This window comes from Crocodylus siamensis, chromosome 5 (assembly GCF_052110815.1).
Source record: "Crocodylus siamensis isolate JL-2025a chromosome 5, ASM5211081v1, whole genome shotgun sequence".
In the NCBI taxonomy this organism is placed as follows: Eukaryota; Metazoa; Chordata; order Crocodylia; family Crocodylidae; genus Crocodylus; species Crocodylus siamensis.
Window position 1 is genome coordinate 63,692,447 of NC_143399.1, and position 13,012 is coordinate 63,705,458.

At 43.0% G+C, this 13,012-nt stretch overlaps 1 protein-coding gene across 1 annotated transcript in view; it reads right to left on the bottom strand.

Moving 5' to 3' along the window:
* Window positions 1–559: 559 nt before the first annotated feature.
* The window catches only part of LOC149864170 (complement factor H-like), a 99,100-nt gene continuing 86,647 nt past the window's right edge, over window positions 560–13,012 (bottom strand). Inside the window, exons 23-27 of the mRNA XM_090049759.1 lie at window positions 9,788–9,979; window positions 5,077–5,259; window positions 2,189–2,395; window positions 1,217–1,393; window positions 560–780 (exon numbers count right to left, since the gene is read on the bottom strand). Of these exons, the coding sequence (XP_089905885.1) occupies window positions 575–780; window positions 1,217–1,393; window positions 2,189–2,395; window positions 5,077–5,259; window positions 9,788–9,979 (965 nt within the window). The 3' untranslated portion in view covers window positions 560–574. The remainder of the gene's footprint in view (window positions 781–1,216; window positions 1,394–2,188; window positions 2,396–5,076; window positions 5,260–9,787; window positions 9,980–13,012) is intronic.

Genomic DNA, 13,012 nt, shown 5'->3' on the forward strand with positions numbered 1-13,012 from the left:
CACAACACCTACACTCTGGAAAATTTGTATTCGCAATAGGGTGATCAATAACACAGTTTATCTGCATTGAGTTATTTCATTCAATTAGCCTTTATATATGTAATGATTATGCAAATGATTTAACCACTTTTGACTTGTATTTTTTCCCACAGCATTGTATGCATTGTTGCTGAGTAAAAGGTATTCAATCATATTTGAGTGACAAGCGATCAGTACTACATATCAATAATATATATCAAATATGCCTATTAGTTTCTAATATCTATCCACAATATGATGTCCTGTAGAATCTTAAACTTTCAGTACGACCTCATGACCCGTGTCATTTAGTGACACACAAGAATAAGCTTGAGACCAGAGTATGTCTATGGGTATGTATTTTCCTCATGGTTCCTGTTCCACTTTGTCAACTGATATGAAGAATGGGAGGGAATCTTCAATCTGCCTTTCCTGTGCCCGCTCCAGTTTTGGGGGTTGAATCCAATAGTGCATGTTCCACATGTAAAATATACAAAATAAATATCCTTAACCTGCTCTCATGCCTCAATAAAACATCTGGTTTTACTTGTTTTGACTAAAAACACAAACTCTTACCTTGGCATATTGGTGCTTGTGACCATCGTTTGTTCTCGCAAGTGACCTCATTTGATCCTACAATCTGAAAATTTGGGCGACATCTATACTGCACTTTGGTTCCTGGTGCAGACTTCTGTTCCTGTTGCAGTCTACTACTTACAACATCAGCATTGGCAACTTTAGGTGGGGGTCCACATGTTACATCTGGAAGGCGAGACATACATGAATGTGTCAAGAGTGAAAAACAACCAAACAACACCTTAGTTTCAGGAAATATATTATGACCCACAATACACTTGCGAAAGAAAAGTTAGGAGACAAACTTTCAACAGGAAGAAAAAGGAAACATACCCCATACCCCTCCCCACATAAAACACATTTTTAGTAAAAGGACTGCAGAACCAGGCCTCTAGAATGACTTGCAAAGTGGCGCATAGAGTGGGCCTAAGTCACAGACACCGGACAGAACATCTCTCTCACTGCATCATTCCTCCTCAGCAAAAGGATTAACACTTAGGGAGGGGCTATTTTTAGTAAGTGTCGATCACTCATTGGTCCTCCCCATCTGGCACCTCATTATAATATTTTAGTGTCTAGAATAACAAAAGATTAGGTTATTGAAATAAATTGCATGCCATACCTTCACATGTAGGTGGCTTAGTCCAGTTTCCTGCCTGACATATGATGTTCTGTTCTCCGTGAATACTAAAACCTGGTTGGCATTCATAACGTACTGTTTCACCAGGCACATAATGACTCTTTGCTGCATGTCTTGGGACACTATGGCGAACACTTGGAACTTTTCCACATGGCATTTCTAAAAAGGTACATATAACAGGTTAATATGAATTAAAAATGTCCAGTAAAAAATCCACCATAACATGTAAAAATAACCCTGTCACAGTTAAAAGTTCAAAGTTTATTTAATTAAACATTTTGTAGCATGGTGTATGGATAGCCATGACAGCTAATCTAAATAAAGTCCAACCTATGGATAACTAAATTAACCAGGGCCCTAAGTCTTGAACCAAAGGGATGGTTGTTGAAGCAATTTAGTTTCTATGTCTCCCCCAACCCCCAGCAAGGCTTGTATTTGCAATCACTTCTCTGCCTCTGACCTCTCATGCGAGAGCATGTCTGTTTGATCAGCATAACAATTCCTCAGTGTTCAGGCATTATCACAGGTGTCTTCATCATAAGAGCAAAGAAGCCTACCAGCAGTGACTGATTTATATTCATGCAACCTTGTAGAGGCAAGAAATTACTCTTATCCCCATTTAAGGATAAGCACAGATTTAAGGATCTTGCCCAAGGTCACACACAAATTTCATGGCAAAGTGAGGTTATAAAATCCATATCCCTGGATTCCTCTTTAAAAAATGTAAGGACTTCACTCAATCAGTATTTTCCTAAAGCATCTCCCTCAGATAACCCAGATGTGATATAAGTCTACACAAATCTATGGTATTTAAAAAATTAAGTCTTCAGCAAGTATTTTTCTAAAGACCATCAGTAAGTGAGGAGTTACCATTTTAAAATTTAGCTCTAGTTTAAAATAGTTGACTTCTCTACTAAGTGGTGTACCACTGGAAACATTACATTGTCAAATTACCATCACAAGCTGGGCCTTCAGTCCATGTTCCCATACTACAAGTAATCTTTGATTGTCCTTTTAACACAAAGCCAGTGTGACAAGCATACTCTAATACAGTGCCATTTGGATAAGTTACTGGTCCTGATTGCTCCGTTCCTGGATTCTGATGCTCTTGTCTGAGCTTGCCGTTTTCCAGGGGGCGTGGTAGCCCACATGCATTTTTTTCTATATACAAAAGAGAAATGAACAATGTTACCATTAGTACATCACATCCACATCAAGGCTAACATTGTGGAATACATAAAAGCAAAGTCAAATGTAAACAAATTGCCGTAATTTTTAAGACTATGAAAGAATAAGGAGACTTATTCTAAACTTGTGATATGACTTGCTTCAAATGACAGTGAAAAGGTAAATCCCATTATTCTAATGTAATGCATCAAATGCTAATGACTGAGTCAATCACTCATTATAAGAAGACAATTACAATTGTTCTGTTAACGGTCATCAAATGGAGTGGAATAATACAGCAAAAGAGGAGTTAACTGGCATTTTAGTAACCAGCACACTCTACTAACTAGAATTTCCGGCCAGCCAGATTCTGCGGGGAGGAGGAGGAGAGGGGAAAGGAGGACCCCTCACGCGTGGTCATCACCATCCACCACCCTGCACTGCTGCCGTTCCATATGTAGTCACTGCCCCCCCCCCCGTCAGGCCAAAAACCCCAGCCTTAGGTAACTTTTACTGTACTAACATTTTCACACATTGGTTAAGTTGAACCGGCATCCTGAAGGATTTTGTGAACTGGTGCTCAAGGGTCATCTTCATATAGATACTTTTACTGTTTTTCAGAAAGAGTTAGAAATATTATGGTGTAGATGTACCCCAGATATACAAAGGATTTAAAATTTACTTATTGCCAAGTCCTCCTGTGTCGTGTCAGTATGCTCCCATGCAGGCCTAAAGAACTTTGCATTTCTAATGGTACTCCGAACTACAGATTTCACTGAAGGCATTTTCTGTATTCTTTTTTAGGTAGCAATTAATTACCAACTAAAATGAGTTGACACACTACACTACGTTTATCTAGTTGTACTAGGTTTAACAATTGAAAGAGAAAGAGGGAGAGAGAAATTTAAAACCATTTACAGATCTGTACAGAATCAGGATAATAAAGGAAGAAATCTCACATAATGTTGTGCTAGGATCGTGTGACCTAGTAGTATATATATGACTATGTTAACAGAAATGGAAAATATAACCAGTAGAATTTTATGTAGAAGCTGGAGGTATCCATGTTTTATTCTCACCTTTAAATGTTGTAAAGAAACTAGAGGGGGACCTTTAAATGTTGTAAAGGCTGAGGGGGGACCTGGTGACTGTCTATAAACTCACTAGGGGGGACCAGAAGGGTTTGGGGGAGACTCTGTTTCCCCTAGCGCCCCCTGGCATGACAAGGAACAATGGACACAAAGTATTGGAGAGTCGGTTTAGATTAGACACCTGCAAGAACTACTTCCAGTTAGGGCAGCTAGGAGCCGGAACCAACTTCCAAGGGAAGTGGTGCTGGCTCCTACCCTGGGGGTCTTTAAGAAGAGGCTTGATGCCTACCTGGCTGGACTCATTTGAGTACAGTTTTTCTCCCACCCAGGCGGGGGGTCGGACTTGAAGATCTACAAGGTCCCTTCTGACCCTACTTTTATGATTCTATGATTCTAGAGAATGATAATTACTCCAAAACTGAACTATATGGTAAGAATAATGAGTCTGGGGTTAGACTTTGAGTTGGATTCACTAGCAGAGAATAGAAGTTCCACAGAAACAGGGAATAATGAACTAAGAATGAATACACCAGCACAAACTCCATCACTATAAGTATCTAATTTTTTCCTAATACAAATCTCCTGAAACCTACAACCTCCATCATTTTTTATGTTTATCTTTTGAAGAGTCAAGTAACCTGCTCAGAATTAATTTTCTTGTCCACTTCTTGCTAGCAGAAACTTTAAATTTTTTTCTAGCTGAGCAGCATTTATAGAAGTTTTTAAAAAACTCTACAGAAAAGGCTAAAGTGGTTAAATGGTTTTGGCTAACTTCAGATTCAGCCATTTTTCACTTCCCAATTTGAATGATACTCATTAATATCTGGGCCAATGCAGGGGATAGCACTGGCAGATTTCTAGAGAAATTCGCAGTCGTGCAACTGTACAAGGCATTTGCCACTCTACAAAAACAAGATCCTGAAAAGGTGGGAAATGACCAGAGAAAGAAGGAAAAAGGAGGGGGGGGGGGGAAGTAGTCAAAGAAATTGCTCAGAGAGAAGAAATATTATATTAGAAAAAAATCAACAAAAATAATCTAGCCATAATTATTATAAAGCCTATTAAGCTGAACTCCAGTATCTCCAAATATTGAGACATGTTATGCTAGATACTATACCAATACATGAAGACTAATCCTGTCAGAGTGCACTTGTGACTGGCATTAGGACTAAATACGTCCAAGTATTAAATACTCACTGCCTAACACCTCTTTAAGGTGCTTATCTCACTCAGTGGGAGAAGTAATTATTATACACTTTTATCAGATTAGATGTTTTGCCTTCCACATCTAATCCCACTTTTCAGGCTCTAGCCCCTTATAACCCATTATTAACAAACTCTACAGAAGTGGGTTCACACATAAGTATCAAGGTTTCATTACTTCATTTTTTATTACTTTGCTGCAGAGGGATTTGTTGTGTCCAATATTAATACAAACTGCTAAGTTCTGCAGGCACGGGCATAACAATGATTTAACAATTGTCCTGTTACTGGCACTGTTTGCACACTTCTTCTGATTGAGTGCAGTTAAAAAATAAAACAATAAAAACCTTTAAAGAAGTACAGATAAGCTGTCATACTAACCAACACAGCGTGGTGGTGATTGCCATTTCCCATCTTGACATAAGATTTTGTCCATGCCAGGAGAAGCTTCAAAATTTTCCAAACACTGGAAAGTTATTTCTTCACCACTCTCATAGTTTCTCACCTCTGTTACGTTCAATGCACCAGGGACCTGAGGTGGAGGTGGGCATTGTTTTTTAATCTCTTCAGAAAAGATAAAATGGGTTAGATGTCTTATAAAATATGATACATGTGAAAGATCATCACAAACCAGGATAGTTAATATTAGATAAATCATAATGCACATAAGAAGAGAACTGTTAAAAAAATATCATGGATTAGGAACCAGGTCACAACTGTGCAAAGTCCACTGGCTCCTATATTAGGGCGTGGGAGTGAGCTAAGGGGACACACACATGCCGTGCCGTGGACAAGGTTGGTGGGCAATGCACTGATGCTTTAGGGATAGCAGGGGTTGGGTGGTTTATGACTGAGGGGCTATAATCAAGTAGGGAGTGAGGCCACGACTGGTTGTTAGAAAGATATTTTTACTGAGCAAGCAGTGCAAGGGGTTTCACTGATAAAGTGTCAAGAAAAGGTAAGGATAAAAGAGGTCAGTAAAGCTCTGGCTAGGTACTAAAGCAGCCAGTTGCAGCGATGAGGGTGGGAGGGGGTGGAGAGAGGAGCAGTGCAGTGCGCGATGCCTAGATGACCTATTCAGCCCGTATCAAGGAACACCCAGCATCCATATAAAACACTGCACCAGCTCAGTGAACCAGTTCAAATAGTACTTGACTATCCATGTGCATTTCTGAGCCATTTAAGGCAGCTTTAAACCTATTTAACAGGCTCGTATGTCTGTCTGCTTTTAGGTATAAGCTTCATTGAAATCATTTTAAATGGCATGTGTGTTTATGCCCTTACTTTTGTAGCCATTGCCAATTTTTCATTTCATCATGACCACACAGTATTGCCCCAAACAATTCAATTGAATTTCAGTCAAAGTGAATTCCAATCGTATGAAATACAAATAAAGAATTTCATAACAGCATCCCTTGATGAATAGTTCTTCTTTCAACCCAATGGTAAAAGCATAATAAAGACTAAACAGTAGTAAAATCTCAACTGCAACTGAGACTATAAATCCAGATGCCTTAAGGGGCATATCCAACCCCTTCCTTGGTGAACTGCATGGGTAAGAGATAGATGTTATGGCATCCATTCCCTTTGCCTAGCATAGAGTTAGGTATGCAAAGACCTCATTGCACAACAATTCAGAAAGAAAACAGGAAATGCAGCATGGGCGGGATGGGGTGAAAAAAAGATTTTCTCTTCTTTCTAAAGGAATGAGGTATGTTCATTGGCCCATGCGATTTTCTCTATCATGACAGCTGAAGAAAGTTCTTATTCTTCAGTGGTCGTTATCGAAACTTATACGTATTAAATATATGTTTAACAATGAAATGAAAGCAAGGTCAAAGGACGCTGAGGACCCAGAGGGGAAGGGAATAAGATGTCGAAGGGGAGTGGTTGCTCCTTAAGGAGACGATCCTCCATGCCCAAAGGGAGGTAATCCCAACAAGGGTCAAAGGGAGCAGGAGGGCACATAAACCCCCATGGCTCACTAAGAGCATCCGGGAATGTCTCCTTGCTAAAAGGGAGGCATACACCCAATGGAGAGATGGGGTCATCACCAAGAAGGACTATGTTACAGTCGCCCAAGGATGTAGGGGGGCAGTCAGGAGGGCCAAGGCAGAGATGGAGATAGGACTAGCTTCCCGGATTGGGGACAATAAGAAGTCCTTCTTCAAATACATAGGGGGTAAAAAGAGGGTCCCGGGTAATGTGGGGCCCCTGCAGGACACGATGGGCAACTTAGTCATCACGCCAGATGACAAAGCTAACATATTTAACGATTTCTTTGCCTCTGTCTTCCTAAGTAGGGACCAGTTCAGCCACCTCCCTGCTGGGCCCCCCTCGGGCCCCGGGAGAGACACGCCTGGGCCAGGGGTTAGCGAGGAGTTAGTTAGGGTACTTCTGGAGAGGCTGGACGTGTTCAAGTCTGCTGGTCCGGACGATCTTTACCCTAGGGTTCTACAGGAACTGGCCGGGGTCATTGCGGGACCCCTGGCGCGGCTCTATGAGCACTCGTGGTGCTCTGGTGAGGTGCCGGAGGACTGGAAGAGGGCCAATGTGGTCCCTATCTTCAAAAAGGGAAAAAAAGAGGAGCCGGGAAATTACAGGCCAGTTAGTCTTACCTCAATCCCTTGAAAAAATTATCCTGGCACACATCCAGGAGGGCCTTGTGGGGGAATGCATGCTCAGGGGCAACCAACATGGGTTCATCAGTGGCAGGTCTTGTCAGACCAACCTGGTGGCCTTTTACGATCAGGTCACCAAATCATTAGACGCAGGGGTTGCTGTGGATGTAGTCTTTCTGGACTTCCGGAAGGCTTTCGACACTGTCTCTCACCCTGTCCTCATCAAAAAGCTGGGAGACTGTGGTGTCGATGCCCACACGGTCAAATGGGTCGCCAACTGGTTAGAGGGCCGCACCCAGAGGGTGGTAGTGGATGGGTTCTTCTCGACCTGGAAGGACGTGGGCAGTGGGGTTCCGCAGGGCTCGGTCCTCGGGCCCGCACTGTTCAACATCTTCATCAGTGACTTGGATGAGGGGGTAGAAAGCACCCTGTTCAAGTTTGCTGATGACACTAAGATGTGGGGGGATGTGGGTGCACTAGAAGGGTGCAATAGGCTACAAGCTGACCTTGACAGGTTGCAACGGTGGGCGGATGAGAATAGGATGGGGTTTAACACTGATAAGTGCAAGGTGTTGCACATGGGGAGGAAGAACCGGCACCACACTTACAGGTTAGGGAACTCCCCTCTTGCCAGCACGGAGACGGAAAAGGATCTTGGAGTCGTCATTGACTCCACGATGAACATGGGCCGGCAGTGTGGGGAGGCAGTCAAGAAGGCCAACCGTACCCTGTCATGCATCCACAGATGCATCTCGAGCAGGTCCAGAGAGGTGATCCTCCCCCTCTATGCGGCACTGGTCAGGCCGCAGCTGGAGTACTGCGTCCAGTTCTGGGCGCCACACTTCAAGAGGGATGTGGACGATATGGAAAGAGTCCAGAGGAGGGCCACTCGTATGATCGGGGTCAGCAGGGCAGGCCTTATAAGGAGAGGCTACGGGACCTGAACCTGTTTAGCCTCCACAAGAGAAGGTTAAGGGGGGACCTTGTGGCCTGCTACAAACTAGTCAGGGGGGATCAGCGGGTATTGGGGGAGTCCCTGTTCCCCCATGCACTGCCAGGAGTGACCAGGAATAACGGTCACAAGCTGGCGGAGGGTAAGTTTAGATTAGATATTAGGAGGTGCTACTTCACAGTCAGGGCGGCTAGGGCCTGGAACCGGCTTCCAGGGGAAGTGGTGCAGGCTCCTAGCCTGGGGATTTTTAAAAGGAAGTTAGATGAGCACCTTGCCGGGGTCATCTGACCCCGGTGCTCTTTCCTGCCAAGGCAGGGGGTCGGACTAGATGATCTACCTAGGTCCCTTCCGACTCTAGCTACTATGATACTATGATACTATGACTATTGAGGTGGCAAGTGAAACCTTCTAGAGACAGGACCTTTCTTTCCACTCCTCAATGGCTTGTCCCTCCATTCTGTCTCTATCCCAGTCCTGTCTTTCTGTAGTGCTACACATTTCCACTCCTCCATCTTCTCATCTCTTTTCCCATTATCTCCCTTGCCTTACTCTCAGGCTGATTCTTTCCTTCATTACTAGGCACTAAGTCTCCTTCCCCAGCCAGTTTCAGTTTCCCATTCTCATCTACTTATGCCATCAACCTCCTCAACCTCCATTCATCTCTCCTATTTCCATTCCCCTTATCTCCAATTTCTTTGTTCAACCAGCCCATTTTCTGTCCCTATTTCTTTCCTTTCCACAGCTCTTGCTCATGTCCTATATATAGTTAGAATCAGATAGCTTCTGTCCTGCTTTCTGGGAAGAAGGAAGGAGCAGCATCGGAGAGCCAGTCACCCTTCTCTAAATTCTGGAGAAACAAAAACTACCTGAAAACAGAACATCAATTCATTAATTCTAATCTTGTCTACAATGAAATCACAGGTTTCATTTTAATCTATTGCTTGCGATGTAGGGAGAAGAGATTGTTACCGTCCCCAGGAAAACAAAGGCATTCACATTTTAGAAGAATTAAGAGAAATATGGTGTTTTTTTCTCCATGTGTTGTCCCAGATGGACAGAATTGCTGTTTTTGAGTACCTGGATTATTTCTCCGAATATTGTACTAGTATAAGCAGAGAAAGTTCTTTTCCGTAAGCAATGGTGGTTTTTAGAGGATGTGCTGGGTTAAGCCTGATTTTCACATTAGACAGTTGTCCGAACATCAAATGATTTGTGCAGTCAAGTTTGTTTGGTATTATATTTTACTGGATAAACTAAGTCTAGTAAGTGCTTGGTCCAATAAAAAATTACCAACTAAACCTTGTTTTTCCCTCTGCCCTGGACCATACAAGAACACCATGACCCTAATATAAATTATCTCTGTAATTTTAAAGGAACAGACTATACATTCTACTCTTCAGCATATACACAGTTTAGTTTTTGATGATTAAATTAGTAGCATTTAAAACCAATAACCTTCATTAACTCTAACACTTTAACCATTTGCATTACACATTTGCATAGAAATTCAAAAGCTTACCTTTAGGTTTGCATTCAATTTCGGGTAACCATTTGCCAGACACACAAGTGGATTCCTTAGAGTTTTTGACCTCTGTTTTGCACTTGTACTTTACAACTGTGCCAAAGTTAGCCTTTTCTGCTGAGATGGGTCTATATTGTATAATGCTGATTTCTGCAGAACTCCTTGTAACTGCACATTGAGCAGATTTATCTGAATGAAAGCCAAACACAAGATTTAAAATATGCTAGACATCATATAATTTATTAACTACAAATCTCTTCATGAAATTCTGCCAACTTTGGAATACACACCCCTGTGAAAATGTTGTATCTACTGTTGCAACAAGCATTTCCAAGGAGTCCACAAAAGAGATGAGAGAACTTTTTTTTAATATTCTTATCTGAATACTTGTAGCAATAAACTTTTTGTAGATAGGATAACGTTACTTTGTTGTAAGTTAACAATGCGATGCTGCGGCTAATAAAGCGACCAAAACGCTGGCTTGCATCCATAGATGCTTCTCGAGCAAATCCCGGGATGTCATTCTCCCCTTGTACTCGGCCTTGGTGAGGCCGCAGCTGGAGTACTGCGTCCAGTTTTGGGCTCCACAATTCAAAAAGGATGTGGAGAAGCTTGAGAGAGTCCAGAGGAGAGCCACGCACATGATCAGAGGTCAGGAAAACAGATCTTATGATGACAGGCTGAGAGCCATGGGACTCTTTAGCCTGGAAAAGCGCAGGCTCAGGGGTGATCTGATGGCCACCTATAAGTTTATCAACGGTGACTACCAGGATCTGGGGGAACGTTTGTTCACCAGAGCGCCCCAAGGGATGACGAGGTCGAACGGTCACAAACTCCTGCAAGACCGTTTCAGGCTGGACATAAGGAAGAATTTCTTTACTGTCCGAGCCCCCAAGGTCTGGAACAGTCTGCCAGCGGAGGTGGTTCAAGCACCTACATTGAACACCTTCAAGAGTAAATTGGATGCTTATCTTGCTGAGATCCTATAACCCCAGCTGACTTCCTGCCCTTTGGGCAGGGGGCTGGACTCGATGATCTCCCGAGGTCCCTTCCAGCCCTGATGTCTATGAAATCTATGAAATCTATGAAACAGTGTCCCATTTACTATATGAAATAACAGCATTTTTTTTCTTATCACACCAACTGTAAAGTAAGAAGTACAAAAGCAGGCATCCTCATCAAGCTTTCACAACCATGAGTGCTGCATGTTTCCCCCAGCAAGACGATTTTTTTAATCAGTCTCCCAGAGAAGTATACGTGATTTAAAGCTGATTTATTCATAGATTTCATAGATGTTTAGCACTGGAAGGGACCTCACAAGATCATCAAGTCCGAACACCTGCCCTGGGCAAGAAAGAATGGGCTCAGATGACCCCAGCCAGGTCTTAAAGACCTCCAAAGTCTAAGTTTATCTACCCCGATCAGTATTTGCAGAGATTTCTAATAAAAGAATCTGTAATACCTGTAAATTCATCTAACTATGCTTATGTGGCATATGCAGTGTTCAAAGTAGTAGAAGATAAATTTTAAAAAATCTTGCAAACTATGGATAAATAGAAAGGGTTTTTTTCTGATGAAAGGGGGACAACAGTAGGAAAGCATATGAAACTCTTGTTCAGCAACATAAGTCTTCAGGGTAACAAATTGGGTTAATCTACATGAGACGTTTAGGGAGCAGTTGACTAAATAGCTGCACAGTAAACATGGGTGAGTGGTGCTTCCCGAGTCTGGCAGGGCACCAGCAGGGCACGACTGGGGGCAGGGTTCCCCAGCAGTCAGCTGGCAGCTGGAGGTGGGGAAATCCCCCAGCCGCTAGCCGGCAATCAGGCAAGAGGTCCCCCAGTGGCCAGTCGCCAAGCATGCCAGCGGCATGGTGACAGAGCAAGTGCTAGCACTTTCACATGCAGCATGGTGTTGTGGAGCCAATTTCGGGGGCGGCATTAGTGCTCTCTGTGACCCCCTACCAGCTGAAGCACTTGCTGTCAGCGGGGGGTGCATTACCTATGGCAATAAACATCTCGCATCTACCCATGCACAGCTATTGTAAATACAAATACTATCTTTCTGTGAAGTAAAAATACTCCTCAGCAGCACACGTGTAGTTGCTGCCCAGCTGACTAGGACATGGGGAGGCTTCAATGCAGTGGCTGCCTGCCAGTGAGCCCCACACTAAAGCACCCTTGTGTCCCAACCAGTCCCTCTGTGACTCGTAGAGCCAGGTGGAACAGCCCTGGGAAGGTAGGCCATCCCTGGGACCCTACCAGCTAGGATTGCACAAATCTAGCTCCACATGCTGCATTCCTGGGGTCACACGCAGATGCATACCTAGCTTGAATAAACTCTGCAGTGATAAGCTCAAGAGTTTATTCAAGTTCATTAATATGCACGTGTACATGCACCCATTGCGTATGTATGGCGGGAGAGTCTCAGCTATGAGATAACTTACATCAGCTGAGAATCTTCCTCTGGCATCCATCTTGAATGCAACTGATTTTAATCCCCACGTGCCCTTTTTATGTTTGTCTTTTTTTGCAAAAACAGCAGCTTATTTTAGGGTGAAAAAAAATAAAACACAACATTTTCAGTTATTTTCTGTCTAAACAGAAGAAGTAAGGGAAGACGCCAAAAACCATGGTCCAAAAATGAGATGATGGTGGGATTACTCCTTATATCCTGGCTTCAAAAATGGATGGAAAAATCCTATAAAGGTTTTGAAAAGTCAACTGTTATCTAAGCAAGTTAATGCAAGTAATTAGTACAGTGTACAATAAACTTTATTACATTCCAAGCCTTCCTAATCTGCTTGTTTTGGAAACACATCCTGAAATATGAAGTCAAACAAATCCTGCTGAAGGCCGCAATGCTGCAAAGATTTATCCCTATGCCCTGGCTTTGCACACAATGCCACTGCCCCATCAATTTCAGGGGGACTTTTTGAAAGTTCATGAAGTTTCTGGGCACTCATACAGGTGACATTTTGTCACATGATTGATCCTCTGAAGCACTCTACAGCCATGCCCTTACAGAAACACATGGCAGCAGACTGTTTTAAACGGGCCCAAATCCACAACAATCTGAACCCCATTACGTGTGTGTTCAGATGAAAGTGTTCCAATGCAGAGCACCTTCATTAACTCATGTCAGCTTGCACCACGAGCACGGCTGGGCACACATAGCCCAGCTCTGCTCCCAGTGCTGTCTCCAAAATGGGAGAAAGGAAGG